The sequence below is a fragment of the Aythya fuligula genome, chromosome 27 (assembly GCF_009819795.1).
Source record: "Aythya fuligula isolate bAytFul2 chromosome 27, bAytFul2.pri, whole genome shotgun sequence".
In the NCBI taxonomy this organism is placed as follows: domain Eukaryota; kingdom Metazoa; phylum Chordata; class Aves; order Anseriformes; family Anatidae; genus Aythya; species Aythya fuligula.
The window spans coordinates 322,562-338,117 of record NC_045585.1 but is presented as its reverse complement, the minus strand read 5'-3'; the positions used below and the strand labels follow the sequence as shown (position 1 = coordinate 338,117).

Genomic DNA, 15,556 nt, shown 5'->3' with positions numbered 1-15,556 from the left:
TATCTGTGTAAGAGCTATGATCCTCTATTAGCTGCAGGTGTTATTTGACAAGGTTTTCAGTTTCCAGAAGAATTTTCTGACCTTGCTTGTTCTGCAGGTGCCGGTTTGAAATAATTTAATAATAAAACACAACACATTATGCTCTGTAAAAACAGCAGGTATTCCTGAATTCGTACACTTGTACATCTGGTGAATGAAATGTTTCTTTGGGTACTTAAAGTTTTGGTAGTATTTTAAATGACCCAGTATTATTTCTACTATGTAGACAAGCAAACTGAGAAATTAATCTTGATGTTATCAGTGAAACAGTTCAGGACTTTTAGTTGTTGTTTTTATTTCTTGCATATGTCTCCTGCTTTAGCCTCTGTCATACCATGCATTGCATGAATCCTCCTCACTGTTTTAAATCATATAAGCCACTTTCAAATAAAATCATGGTAACTGCCTGTCCTCAGGGCTAACATTCTGGAATAGCTGCTGTTAGGGAGTGGAGGCCATCATCTTTCTATAATAGACTTCTGGAGAGATGCCAAAGTGTTTCCTGAATGTGAAGGAAAAGGTGTCTTTATCATTTGACTTTAGTCAGGGGTAAAAGCTATAAATGACACCCTTCTTGTGCAGAGTTCTTTGTTCCTGGAGACTGAGGGAAAATAAAGCTCTGTTTTGTTTTTTGTATACTAAAACTGATCTTGAATAGAAAATGAAGGGAAGCTTAAAATAAAATCTTGTTTTTTTTTTTTTTTTTAATAAATCCGATGAAAACATCATCTCAAATTTCAGAAAAGCCTTACTCGTTCAGGCACTTTGACTCTTTTTTTAGTCTTTTTACAGAAAAATGTTTTTTGACTGTTTCAGAATTAAACAACCTGTCCTGGGTTTTTATTTTGCATTGCAGTGGATTTTAGCTGTAGACTTAAATTATTTTTAACATACAGAGAATCTTAGCAGTTTTGACAAGGGGGAAGTGCATAATACATAAGGCATCTAAAACTTGTAATAAACTAGGTTACTGGTGAACTGCAGCTCACTGGAATTTTGGTTCTGGGGCTCCATTCAGCTAGTTTATCAGCTATGTAAAAGTTAAAGTGCACATACACCATACTTAGGGCTTCTTAAGAATTTTAGACAGATTTTCCCAAGGCAGACATTTTTCAAGTGCTTTTAAGTTTTATGCAAAAATGACTGTATAACTGCTCTGGCCTGTGATTGGCTTCCAGTTTTCCTGTTTCTTCCGATTTCCTAGGAGTAGCCTTTGTGTGTGGTGCAGACATGGGTGCACATAGTTACAGAATTTGAGACAAAAAGAAAAGAGATATGTAGCCTACCTCTTTGCTAAAGGTTGTCTTAACTCTGAAAATATTTCTGATTCATTTTCCTGTTCTTTTTTACCTGTTTGCTGACTATTGTTGCAGTACTTTAGAATACAAATGACGTAGTTTTAGATTTTGTGGAATAATAATTTATTTAAAATACACTCTCTCATTATATTTTGTCTTATGCTAAATTTAGCATGTACATTTATATTCTGAGTCTGAACAACCTGAAGGATTATCAGGTTTCTGCTGAGAAGGATTTTTAAAATATTGGTGCTAATGGCATGTCTCTTGTCTTACTCTCCTTTTTTTTCCTCAGGACTATTTTCCTAGTGTTGCTGTTTTCTCAGTATGCCAGAAACGTCAAATTTCCCTTACCCATTTACAAATCCAAGAAAGGATGGACAGCTTATAGGCTGCAGCTTTTTAAGATGTTCCCTGTAAGTAGTTGAACTGGATCTTCAGTTGGCAAAAGTAAACCAATTTATGTTTTGGGGCTTTTTTCTTGATTTTAATTTTTCTAGATAGTACAGTAGATCACAAAGCTGAGATAAAAGCTTAAATGTGCTTGTGAGGAACTTAACTAAATGGCTTATTTGCAACAGGAAATAGTCTCGTAGTTTTACTAGATAACATTCTGGCATTCGTATCTAATGAGGAGCTGCTGGAGTGATGAAGATGAGGGAGGGGAAGGAAGGGGATTGAAAAGGAGGTAGGCTTGTGCATGTAGTGAAAGCCAAAATGGTGCCCTTCAAAAAAAGGAATGGCAAGATCATTATGTTTTAGTTTTATGAAAGCAATACTCTGTTTCTCCATGTGAAAGACTTCCTTGTATTTCTGTGTTAACGTAGACTTAATTCACTTGTTCATGTAAGTGCCCATTTGGAGACTTATCCATTTGTTATGGGAGAGAATAATTACTCGAATTCTAAAGCTTTTGTAACAGCACTTTTATTAGAGGAAAAAGATACTCAGTGGATCTATTACAGGGTTAACTGCTTGTTCAGATTTAAAATATCACTTAAGATTGCACACTTCAGATGTGCGCGCAATAGTCTGTGTAGAAACTGCTATTGGTGAATATTGCCAATTATAGTTTATTTTAAACAGCTTCTTTTTTATATTCTTTCACAGATTATTTTAGCGATTTTGGTGTCATGGCTGCTTTGTTTCATCTTCACTGTGACGGACGTCTTTCCCCCTGACAGTTCAAAGTACGGCTTCTATGCTCGCACAGATGCCCGACGAGGAGTGCTGTTGGTAGCTCCATGGTTCAAAGTTCCTTATCCTTGTAAGTATGTCTGTTTTTAAGGGCTGTTTTCTTCTAATAGTTGGCCTATGAGTATCATTTGTGTTCTTCTTAGAAACCCTGCTATCTTTTTCTCAGTACTATATTTAGATTCAGGGCGACATACGCTTGTTTTTTTCCCCTTCTTTTGCTCTTTAATGTCATACCTTAAGGTTTCACACAGGAAAGACCAAGACTCTGAAGCCTGAACTTGTAAGGTTTAGCTAGGTAACTCTTGACTCCTAATAATGAGGTTGTGACTTTATGTATAACATGGGTTTGCATGTAATGGTTGACTTATCTCTATGCGTTGATATTGCGGGTAACTGCTGTTAATGTTATACTATAAGAAAGATATATTGTTATAACTCCTGCAGAGAGCTACTGAAATCATTGATTCTTGTTGTCAAAGGAATCAGTAGTGTATGGAGTTTTTCCAACTTAATACGCTTCTCCTGTCCCCAAACACACCTGTTCTTGAATTAGGACGAATGTTAGGCAACTGCACAAAAACGTCCTGGCTTCCAGAAGTGTTGTTAGAATTGGGCTTATGGAAAAGCCAAAGGATACTAGTTAATGCTTTTCAAAGGAAAAAAGGAATTGGAAAACAGCGCAAAATGCTTTATGTGACATCTTCATTGGTTTTATTCTTTTGCTCTAAGTGTGAAGCTGTTAAAGGCTGTTTCTTAGGACATAAGATAGAATTGTACAACTCATTTGTGCTGCTCAGAAATAAACATCATCATAATAGAATAACATTCTTCTGGAATAGAAATTATGAATACCACTAGATCTTAATGAAGAGCTTCATTGTGGTTTTCGATATACTTTGATTCTGATTAGCTCTTAGGAGAAACCACTTCTAAAGCATTACTTGCAAAATGTATAATAGAAGGTTTTGGGAAAGAAGAGGCAGAAAACTTCTCTCCACCCTGATTAGACCTTTCTTATTTGTAAAGCCTTGTTCATTCACGTTTGTGTGACTTAAAGTCCCTTTTGTTGTGAGAGGCTCTTCTATTTCAAAGAGATAAAAAGCATCAAGGCAATTGCTGTGGAAAACCTGCCAAGCTTTTCTACAGGCTTAAATTAATCTTACTTTCCCTTCTACAAAAATTTGGAATTGGAAGGTGTTTATGCAGTTATCATAGCTGGCTGTTGGATCTTGTCTTTGTTTGGTAGACTAAACTTGCAACCAAAGACTGAGTTTTCAGAGCAACAATAATTAAGTCGCATTTGCCTCACTGATCTGAATTATTGTTGGCTTTTTTCTTTTTTTTTCCAAACAGTAGTTAAATTCCTTCCTTCTGCACATGAGAAATCTTTTTGGTAGGGTTTAGGGTTTTGGTTGTGTTTATTTTATTTTTTTTTTCCCCCAAGCATGATCAAAGCAGTTAGTTAGGCATTTATTCCTTTACTCCTTTAATCTAATTGAACTTGCCAGGCTGTGTTACTGTTAAGGGAATTTGTTGATTCCATTAAGGATTAAAGAATTGCCATATGTTTTGATATCTACATTGCTTTCTGTGGCATGAGAGATTTCAGTTTTCTTTTCTTCACAGTTCAGTGGGGACTGCCAACAATTTCAGCTGCTGGAGTTATAGGAATGCTTAGTGCAGTTGTTGCTAGCATTATTGAATCAATAGGAGATTACTATGCCTGTGCCAGGTTGTCATGTGCTCCTCCTCCACCTATTCATGCAATAAACAGGTACGTCAAAAAAAATTCACGTATATACATTTTTCAGTATCTTACACTACTTTTTAAAAACTTATTTAACCCCCTCAGGAGAAGACAGGAATGTGCTCTCAGATTAAGTGTTAAAATTTGGTCAAACATAAGGACCAAGGATTTGAAATGGAAGACGCAACAGTCATGTTGAACTCTTGATTCAAATGTAACATTGAAAAACTAGTCCTATTCCTGCTGGAGTCTGAGGAACTTAGTAGTACAATTTCAGTGAGGACAGAACTCAAATCAGTTCTGGAATCAGCGTAGCTTGTTGAATTCACCTGAAGCATGATTTTAGAAATAAGAACAGCTCTAATTTTAACTTCAATTATTTTGTAATTTCCTTTTTTTTTTTTTTTTTTTTTTTTTTAAGAACAAGGGTATCTTAAGACAAATTAAACAGAACCCAAGGTGTTTTTCCAGGTGTATTGGAGCTTGAAATGTGAATTAGAAAATCTTGTGCAGATGCCTGAATAGACACGACAGTCATGAAGCACCATCTGAAGTGAACCTACACTAATACAAGTTTGACATTTTTTTCTGTTTGTGAATTACAGAGGGATTTTTATTGAAGGTCTCTCCTGTGTTTTGGATGGAGTATTTGGGACAGGGAATGGATCCACTTCTTCCAGCCCTAACATTGGCGTCTTGGGCATCACAAAGGTATGTTCTTTACCTTGATGTCAGTGGTCAGTGACTTGAGTATTTTATCTCCTCTGGTGGTTGGCTTATGCCATTTTCACATTTCACAGCATAATCCTCTTCTGCAAAATAGTATTTTGTGCAGACAAAATTCATAGAGTACTCTGAATTCATGTAACTTTCTGTACTAGACCTTGTCTAATAGAAATCCATTCTAGATAAGGACCCCAAAAATCTTGTTCGTTCAAAGTAAATAGCGTTTAGAAAATGTACGTAAAGCAGATGGTACTAAATAAACTGTCCTTTTGAAAAACAAGTAAGTATTCTAAGGCTCAATGGTGTGGTTTTTTTTTGTTTTTTTTTTTTTTTGAGGCACAAACACTATTGACAGTATAGAAATTGATATTTTTTGGATGTCTAGACTCTGTTAGCAACTCTAGAGGACTGACTGTTTCTAGTGTCTCACTTCATACACAAAATAAAATGGAAACTGAGATCTGTAGGTCTTACCCACAACTGTATTAGGACATGACACTGACACAACTAGAACTGAAGATCTGGTAAAAGTAACTTCGAATTACATGTATGCTAAATATGTCTCCACTGTGATAGGTTTTTAAACCACTGAGCATGCTTAGGGGAATGCATATTTTTGGGGATGTTATTTAGCAAAATATTTAAGCACTTGAGAAATTTGTTCACGCACTAAACTGCATGTGTGTGCTTGAATGCCCTGTTGAACTGAGAGACCTTGGACTGCAGAGAGATTTGCTTGGCATTGTTAATTTAACTGTGTTAAGAAATACTGGCAAAATTGGTAAGATAATTTACGTTGCAAGTATGTACAGCTTGCTGTGTATTTGGTTTGTAAGCTCTAAATCTGTCTAATGAATACAAGATCTAAAATGCATGCACTCCACTTAAAATAACTCGTCCCCCTTGCTTAATCTAATATAGATGATGAATTTATCTTCAGCCATTTTTTTTCTGCACAAAGGATGGCTTTGTTTGCTTTTGGAATAAAATATAAATAGTAATAGCACCATCTGCTGTCTGTATAAGTCTTCCTTTGAGTTGTTGGTGGAAATTTCCTAGAAGAAATTTGCTAGAAAAATCCTTAAAGAAAGGTTTATTCTGTTCTGCTCTCTGTGTTATTCACTTCATATTTATATGAATTAACAGTGCTTTTTTATTAAGAGTCCACAGAAATGAGCATGTATTTTGCTTTGAAAAAAGCAAAAGAACTAATGTTAAGCTGGCAGCTGTTACAGAGAACAGAGTTAACTACAGTTAGGTTTGTTCAGAGAGTGTGATGGAAAAGTGAGTAAGCCTTTTCCAGGATTGCACAGTTGGATTGCTGTGTCCTGTTTTCCTGGTTGAACATCTGTCACTAAAACTCTAAATTGAAGTTGCAAAACTATTATATAAAAACAGATTTTTACTACTTTGATACTCTGCTGTTTATTTGTGAGAAACTATCTCCTGTGTTCATGAGCAAAAAGACTATATAGTCCCAGTGATCCCATTATACTGATGCAGCGTTTGAGAAGGCATATACTTTGCTTCAAATCAGTATATGGTTACATTTTAGAATTTAAATATGAGGCTTTTACTGGATGGTAATACTGCAAAGTCTTTGGGCTAGTCTGTGAGTGAATTATAGTAGATGAGAGGGTAATCGATGAAAATGCATTTGTTGGGCCAAAATTATAGTCAGCTTATGCCATAATACTGATGATGATCTGTAAGGAACTAAGTACCATATCCTTATTCATGCACTCCAAAATAATTACTTAAAGAATGTGTACAAGTTCCTTGGAATAATTAAATATTTTGAGCTATATGCTGACTAAGATGCTTTCAGTAGCTTTTAAAACTCTATTGGAGCTTAATCTATTTTGCTTGTAGAGAATGATGATTTGCATAAACCAGTCGCTGTCATTATTTTTCTTTTTTTAAAGAATCTGCCTGTTTTATACAGCAAGTTAATTTTAGAACAAGGTTATTGTTGATCATAAGGAAATGAGTGTTTTTATTTAAATAGGGAAAGCTGTAGGCTAACTCACTGTTCTACTGAAATGCCAGAATTTACTGTCTAGCTTCTTTTTGTAGGTGAACATGTCTGATCTAACAGTTAAACAGTGAAAAATATAGGAGGAATAATTTTACCCTAAAAATGGCTAGTATATTTTTTTTTCTTGGTATAACTTATTTAGCTCAGTCACACATGATTAACAAATTAACATCAGCTTTTCTTTGGAGCATAGTAATCTCTAAAAGACAGACCTACAAAGAGCTTTGCTAGTAGTACCTACGTTATCAGCGTAACAAAATTGTTGTTGTTGTTTCTAGTGGACCTCTTAAGCAAATACAACACTATTTAAAATATTGAACATTCAGGTTTACCAACTACTAATACTACATAATGCCAGACAACTACTACCCTGAAGTCTGAATGCTTAAAATGGGAAGGAAGTGCAGACACTTGCTTTCGGTGGTAGCATGGCCATGATTTGCATATGAAGCAAATTCAGTTCTGATCTTGGTGGAATATTATAAAATCACTTGATAATTTATCTAGAAAGGCTACATCTGCTTCAAGTGAACTACGTGGAAGATGATTTATAGATAGAGATACATTATTCTTGTGTAAAAGGGCAGCAACACATGGTATTATTTTGTTGTTGTTTGCACTACAGTTGATCCGTTTGCAATCACTCCTAGTTATTGTTGGTTTATTTTTTTTATTGTAGATGGGACCATGCCACAATTCATGGTTATAGTGGCTATAGCAGACAAAGATGGTTTTGTTAACGTTAATGAAAACAAAGTCAAACGAAGTTTTATGTTAGAACTGGACTGCAGCCATGTTACAGCTGAGTCCTCCAAGACATTTGCAAAGGGTCTGCAGCTTGTGTTTTAACACTGCAAAAATATATGGGGAAGCTTGAAAAGAAGCTTTGAATCTGAAAGGGAATAATAAAATAAGATGCAAGGCACAAAGTTGGACAAAGTACAAACTTTTTCCAGTGTGCTTTCCTTTTTGTTCTCGTGCAGGTTGGAAGTCGCAGGGTTATACAATATGGAGCAGCCTTCATGCTCTTGCTTGGGATGGTTGGCAAGTTCAGTGCTCTCTTTGCATCGCTGCCTGACCCTGTGCTTGGTGCCCTCTTTTGTACTCTCTTTGGTAACGTATGGTTTTTGCTCCTCTTTGTGTATTCTGTGGCAATATCTTTTTACTCTAGTGCTGCATTTATCTTACCTCCCCCCTCCCCCCCCAATGAAAAAGTCTAGAAGCTGAGACTTGTACTATTTTTTTTTTTTTTTAATTTAGGGATGATTACAGCTGTGGGTCTGTCAAACCTCCAGTTCATAGATTTAAATTCTTCTCGCAATCTGTTTGTACTTGGATTTTCCATTTTCTTTGGGCTTGTCCTCCCAAGCTATCTCAAACAAAATCCACTGGTGACAGGTATGTGTTTCTGTTCATTTACATGAAGCGTATTTTTACCTAATATTGATATACAAAGTAGATACAAGTACAAAGTAAATAAGAGGAAAACAAAATATTGCAGAGACAATAAAAGCTATAGGTAAGAAGGCAGGTACATTCAGAGGAAAATTATTTTGGATCTTGACAGCTGAGTTGATTGTTTCAGTGTGATATGTCTCAAGTTGTGTTGCTTTATTTGGATAAAATTGTGGAGCAATGCAAGGACACAGTTGCCAGCTGGACTGGAATAAGGACTGGAAAGGTGAATCTGAGTTTTAAATAATGTCAAAAGAGGAAGGGGAAATACCAAATTAGAACTTGAAAACTGGAAATGTTTTCATTTTCGAACATTCTTTGTCTCTCTAGACATGCTTTGAGCCTGAATTTTAATGAACTTGATTCAGACTGTTGGCAAATCTGCAGATTTATTGAATCTATGGAGAAGCGGTTTTGTTTTTGATTTTTTTTTAATACTACCTCCTCAATAGTGGTTATGACAGTGTTATTTTAATCCACATGATATTATATCATGAAAATTTTCCTTTTCTATTTTGAAGTTTTCTATATAATTTCAGTTATACAGTTGTCTGTGCTTGAAACTTAAACAGTATTTCATGACATTTTTAAAAGCAGATGAAAATTCATGGAATTTTTGGAAATAAGGGGTCCCTGTGGTGGATCATATTAGTTTAAAGTTCTCCCACATTAAATGAATAGGATGTACATATATATGTTAAAAATTCAAATACTAATTTTTTTTTCCTTTCTGTTCCTCTAGGAATAACAGGCATTGATCAAGTATTAAATGTTCTTCTCACTACAGCCATGTTTGTTGGTGGCTGTGTTGCATTTATTTTGGATAATACCATTCCAGGTCAGCATATGAACTTGTAATTTTACTTGAAATAATGACTCTTGTACTGAATTATGATAGTACTTCATTTCAAAGAATGCAGGACATGAGGAAGTGATTGCCGCTTTTATTCTATTTTTAAACACCTTCCGTAGACCACTTTGTTCCTGTGTGCTTCAGTTTCCTTGATAATGCTTTGAATCTTGTTCAAGTTAAGGACTTCATCTTCTTTAAAGATAGAAGATAACTGGGGAAAAAAAAAAATGAAACCAGAGGAGAATTATTCAGAAAATACAGTAAAAATATTTTAGGATCCAAACTTGCTTCCATTCATTTGAGAGCAAAAGTTTGCCTCAAATTCCAAATATATACTAAAACAGACACTCGCTATTTCCAATATTTTTTCCCTTTTTTCTACCTCTGAGGATTCTAGGTCTTTTCCAGTGCTTTGCTGAGACTTGAGGCTTGCTTTCTTTCTTCTCTTACCTCAGTTACACATGTGTGTGTGTCTGTGTATGTATAAATCTATATGTGTACCTATTTATTTATTTATTTTACTTTTAGGAAGCCCTGAAGAAAGAGGAATAAGGAAATGGAAGAAAGGGGTTGGTAAAGGAAGCAAGTCACTGGATGGCATGGAAACATATGATTTGCCCTTTGGCATGAACTTCATTAAAAAATACAGGTGTTTCAGCTTCCTGCCCATCAGCCCTACCTTCATGGGTTACACGTGGAAAGGCTTCAGGAAAAGCAGCAACTGCAGGAGTTCAGATGAAGACTCAGAAGCTGCAGTATAGCCTTAGTTGAAATTATATTATCTAGTTGTAGTAAGAGATGTATTTGCAGTTTCTTGCTGATTAAGAAGCATTAAAATATATGTTTTGTATATCTGCGTTTAAATTCTGGAACCAGAGCTGAGACGGATTTAAAAAAAAAAAAAAAAAGCTTTCCTGTTGTGGGTGGTGGTAGCCAGATCTAGTGTCTCTGAGTCAAATTTGCAAATACTCCTGTTTGATTTTTTTTCCAGAAACTACAGATACCTGTATACACAAATCTGTTTATTTAAAATGGGGCTTAGATTCCTGAAGTATTTAAGTGCTATGGAAAATTTTACTTTCTGTGGTGATTTTAAGTCACTGATGCTGCCAGTTTGGCTTATTCATTGCTTGTAACGTTAGTTATGCCATAAAATTTGGTTCCTATGGAGGAAAAAAAATCTAATTGTGTCTAATCACAAATATTGTTTTCTAACCACTGATTTGCACATTCCATACTTTCTGATCCCTGGAAACCAGACTGAATTTATACTGGCAAATCATAAGAGTATTTTTCAAATTACTTGATAGTTCAGTTAGATGTCCAGTTGTAGGACAGAAGTTTCCATTTGCATGTGAAAATTATGACCGACTTTCGTTAGCTTGTTGCTTTAGAAGATACCACTCACTTCTTGTCAGTTTGCATTTTTAAATGTTTTCTGCCTGGCTTTTAACTATCTAACTGGTGTCCAGGCATAGGTTTTCTTTGAAGGGCCTTATGTAGCTTGAGTTTTGTAGAGATAAGAGACTTAACTTCAGATGGGACCTGATAACTGTTCTTATAGCAAAACGCATGTATCCAGCTAGATGTTTTCTGAACAAAAACAGTAATTAGTTAAACGGTTCTAAGCAATTAACATCTGTATACATACAGCTTTTCCTGTGGGGAAAACCAGATAGTCAAATTGCAGCCAGCGTTTGCTGGTATGGATCTGTGTAAAACTTTCTTGTTTGGATGTTGAGAGCCAGTGCTGCCTATGAATGGCTTCTGTTGCATTGCCTAATTTTTTCCCTCTTTTGTGGGATTACTACAAAAGCTTGCTACTTCCAGAGAGGTGAACTTAAATGACAGAGACACTACATTTGATGTCCTCATCCACTGGGTGGTTTAACGGGTATTGGGTCCAATCAGGACACCATTCAGATTTTTTTTTCCTGGAATAGTCTCAGTTCTGATGTTATGTGAGTGTTCATGTTTGCCATGCATTCATAATTAAAAGTTTTATTCATGTTTAATGTTCTTACTATTGCAAGTTAGTTTTAGACTTCAATGTGGCCCCAAAAGCATTTTTAAGCTGTGGAGATCATCAGGGAAATGTAGTGTAATGTAATTTCAAGGCCAGTATGCTCTACGGTGCTTGCATTTTGTATTCCTGGAAAAACGTAACAGTAGATCCTGTAATTCACTAATATATTTATCAAAGTTTGACTACTGGACAGGAGCGCAGGAACTCTGTTTTCTCTGAGTCTACTTCCACGTGAATGTTACTGGTTATTGAAGCATGGAAGGGTTGGGGTGGGGAGGGCAAGGAAAGAGCTTAATGGATCAGTACTGAATAGTGTAGGATCAGAATGATTCCATTGATATCCTTTTCAGCATGTCATGGCTGTTTCCAGAAACTATTTTATGCCGCTTTTTCCGTAACAAAGCATGTGTGTGTCCCTGCTTTAGGGAACTTTCAGTAGTTTGCAGTTTCGGTGTCAGTTGGACTATCTCGAAAGCTGGTCGGAAGAGTTATTGTGTCATAGACAAAGGTTAGTTTGCCTGTGAAACTAAGTCATTTTTATCATTTGAAATTTTGCTCTTTGGGTAGTGAGGTGTTAGATTTCCACATCCACTTGCAAATAGTTTGAGTGCAGAAACCTCTAATTAGTAATACAAAGCTTCCAAATTTCCCAAATTTATGTGCAACCAAAGATGTGCGGGAGAGATGGAAGAGTTAAGAATAAGTAAATAAACTAAAAATGGAAACAAACAAAAAAAGACACCCGTATATGGTGGTTATTATCATGTAAAATGCCAAAGTTGATTATCATTAAAATGTTGAGAGAGGCAAAGTTTTGGTATTTAGAACAGTGCCACCTTGTAAATACTGAAGTGTTTCAGTTCCAGTGATGCTGTGAACTGAGACAGCTGTGTTGTGAGGCTTTTCTAATCTTTTCCCCCAAATATTCTTTTGACAACATGAATGCTTACACACTGAAGAGGTCAGATGATGAGAAATAGCATTTTATCTTCTCTCACCTTTGGCTGGAGTAAAGCTGTACGTTTTCTGTATTGCCTGAATTGAGCATGTCAGAAAGAATTGCCAAGACGATTTGTGGCACTTAAGTTATGGCAACGACTCCAAGGATTTTTTCTTTCTTCGTGGGGCAGAATACCACCCTTTTCTTGCAGCGTAGGAAAGACTATCCAAATAGGTGAAGTCAGATTACTCTGTCAAACTTGGATTTAATTCTTTCTCAACTTTTGGTTTTGCCGTACTGATTCTGTTGACTGTCTGAGAAGTGCAGTAGTGTTTAGCTGGCATGCTTTGCTTTTCTTGCCACTTAACATGGTAACACTAAAATAAGTAGTTGTAGTTAGCAGTCATTTTTGTAACCAAATTTGTTATCACGTGTAACAACACTGTCAATCTTACTAAAAACATTAATGGTTAAAGATGGGCCTCAATTTTGCAGTGGAGATCTGCTGAAGCACCTGTAATGTATAGGGAAAGGTTATGATGAAGTTAGTGGTGGTACCCTGGACATGCAGGGAGTGTTCTGATACATCTGCTGCATCTCAAATATTTATATTAAAGCACGCATCTCTTCAGTGGTTTGAGGTGAGCAAAGGACAGAACTGATACATAATTCGCCTTGGAAAGAGAAGCTCCCCTTTCTCTTTCTGATGCATCTGAAACAGTCCCAGAGAAGATGCAAATGCAATGGTTACTTTTCTTTGCGATGGAAATGCTCAGAATTGCCCCCATTTTTGTACAGTTGTGGCAGGCAATTGCAGACCCTAAGTACTACTCCCATGTACACTTTTCTACATTTGAGTCCTAGAGTGGCTGTTGTGAAATATGCTTACCTGGAAGAGCAAAGTTTGCAGTCTGAGCTGCTGTGCAGTTGTTGCTGGCAGATGTGTTGCAGAGGGTTAACTTGCAGTTTTGAAAAGCATTTAAATTCTTTGTTTTAGCTGTTTACATCTAGGATTTGATGTGTAAAGGTGGCTGGATATAGAAGTATGTCAGTAAATGCAATACTGTACTTTTTCTATAGGTAATTGCCTGCCTTTCAAATTGCTGTGTTGAGCAAAACCACATACAGAAGACAACACCTCAGAGATGAGTTAAGAGGCAATGAGATGTTTCAACCAAACTTTAAGATGGAAGGGCAAATATTCATGGTAGAAATATCATTTTGTCATATCTAAGATGGTATAAATGTATGCAAAACAACGTAACTTGGGACTTTTGTAATTGATATTCTATTGTATTTTTTTAAGTTAAATTAAGAATTCTTGCTAACATGTTTAAACACTTTTTCTAAAGCAAATACTTGCAAATTATACCTTTAGAAATTTAGGTTTCATAGCGAACTCAGCTATGATTAATGTTGTCATATTAGAATGTGTTGGCAGAGGAACTTAATCAGTTGCCTCACTCAGAAAGTTCAAACTTAAACCCAGAATTTGCTTTATGCCTTTTAATACTGACTTTAAATATGGCAACTTGGTTTGTACATGAATATTGCAGTATTTTATTTCCATATATTAAAAAATAACATTTCCACTCAGGATAATTACCACAGTTCTCCTGGGAGGGAGTGGTATGATTGTCATGACAATGTCATGTGATGGTAGAATTTCTTCATTGACGAATCTATAGTAGTTGTGTATACTTTATTTACCCATGTTTATGTTTCTACCAAAAACTGAAGGGTTTCTTTACTGTTCATCTCCCTACTGAGATCTTGATACTCCCAATGCAGAATTAGCACTTGCAAACTGAAATCCTTGGTACTATTTATACCACAAGGAGCATCAGTCAAGTGAGACTGGACCAGTCAATTATGTATTCTTAACAAAAGGTGTCGAAAATTGTGTAATTTGTGGTATAAGCAGCACTACAGGCACATGTGGTGTAATAACAGCCAGCTTCTAATGGTTTCAGTTAGCCATTGGATGTTTATACAATCTAAACCAACTTGTGCTTAACATATGTGTATCAATGTAGAAAATGCATGTGACAGACCAGCACAGCAAACAGTGTTTCTTTTATGTGGCCTTCTTAAACCATAACCCACTTTTTTTTTTTTTTTTTTTTTTTTTTTTTTTTTTTTGGGGGGGGGGGAGTAAGTGGGTCACTTTTTTTTTTCCAAAAAAAAAAACACCAAAAACATCCCACTGGGTACATATTTCTTAGTATTTCTTGCCAAGGCCAAGAGCCTTTTTGGGGCATGGGATGACAGATACTCCATGCTCTCATGTTTCTGTAGCTATGGTAAGTCATTACAGTATTGGAGGAGGCCACAAGTTTGCCAGTGTTTAGCTTCTGCCCATGAGTCTATACAGCTTAGTGCTGGGCTGCTTTTAAGTATTGGGGATTTGTGTTCAGAAACATACAAAATATTCCTGTCTAGTTCTAACTCGATTGTGACTGTGCATTGCCATCCATACATACTGATATGAGAGAGAGATTTAGAATTGCCTTGTGTATTATCTGGCATTTACTACATCTTTCCAGGTAAGTCATCTTGCTGCCAGTCCAAATTATTGTACTTTGTCTCCTTATAACAACCTTTGGCGTAACAAACTGTTCTTAGGCAGTGGGGATAAATATTTCTTTTTTCATGATATTTTGTGACTGACTTTGGCTGTAAAACTTTTTTGTTAAACAGCAAGAGGGTTTTTTTTTTTTTCTGAGATGTGTAATTCTTTTATGGAGTTTTTTAATTTCATATTTTTTCTAACATTGCTTCATTAAACAAATATTTAAAAATGTAATATTTGGACCAGATGTTGTGAATAATAGTAGATAAAGCTATTTTATTCTGTATTTTTAAAGCTGTTCAGTATAAATAAATGCGGGCATAGATGCAACTCGGTGGCATGGTGTTATACTTGCTTTTAACATTGCTTTAAAAGGAGAATCAATATTTTGGGAATCCAGGTGATCTGAAGACCCACATCTCATCATAGCAACTGCCATCTGAAAAGACAACCCACAGACATCTGCCTGACACTTCCCGCTCAAAACACTTTAAATCTTGATTTATGTGGAAGAGGCATCATATACAATGTGTGTGTCTTAGACCAGTTTAGGCAGCCAAGGAGCAGACAAACTTGATATAAAGGCAATTCCATAGCACTGATGTGTGGCTGAGCAGTGTCCATGAAGTAACTTCTAGTAACCGAATTCCTAACAAAAATAAATC

General features: G+C 35.9%; 1 protein-coding gene across 4 annotated transcripts in view; it reads left to right on the top strand.

Annotated features, from left to right (window-relative positions):
• The window catches only part of SLC23A2 (solute carrier family 23 member 2), a 54,110-nt gene extending 42,742 nt beyond the window's left edge, over nucleotides 1-11,368 (top strand). For all 4 annotated transcript variants that reach the window (XM_032204217.1, XM_032204221.1, XM_032204218.1 and 1 more), the window contains 8 exons: nucleotides 1,633-1,753; nucleotides 2,448-2,604; nucleotides 4,161-4,308; nucleotides 4,887-4,992; nucleotides 8,029-8,158; nucleotides 8,306-8,443; nucleotides 9,243-9,338; nucleotides 9,882-11,368. In XM_032204217.1, coding sequence (XP_032060108.1) covers nucleotides 1,633-1,753; nucleotides 2,448-2,604; nucleotides 4,161-4,308; nucleotides 4,887-4,992; nucleotides 8,029-8,158; nucleotides 8,306-8,443; nucleotides 9,243-9,338; nucleotides 9,882-10,114 — 1,129 coding nt within the window. In that variant the 3' untranslated portion in view covers nucleotides 10,115-11,368. The remainder of the gene's footprint in view (nucleotides 1-1,632; nucleotides 1,754-2,447; nucleotides 2,605-4,160; nucleotides 4,309-4,886; nucleotides 4,993-8,028; nucleotides 8,159-8,305; nucleotides 8,444-9,242; nucleotides 9,339-9,881) is intronic.
• The last annotated feature ends 4,188 nt before the right edge of the window (nucleotides 11,369-15,556 follow it).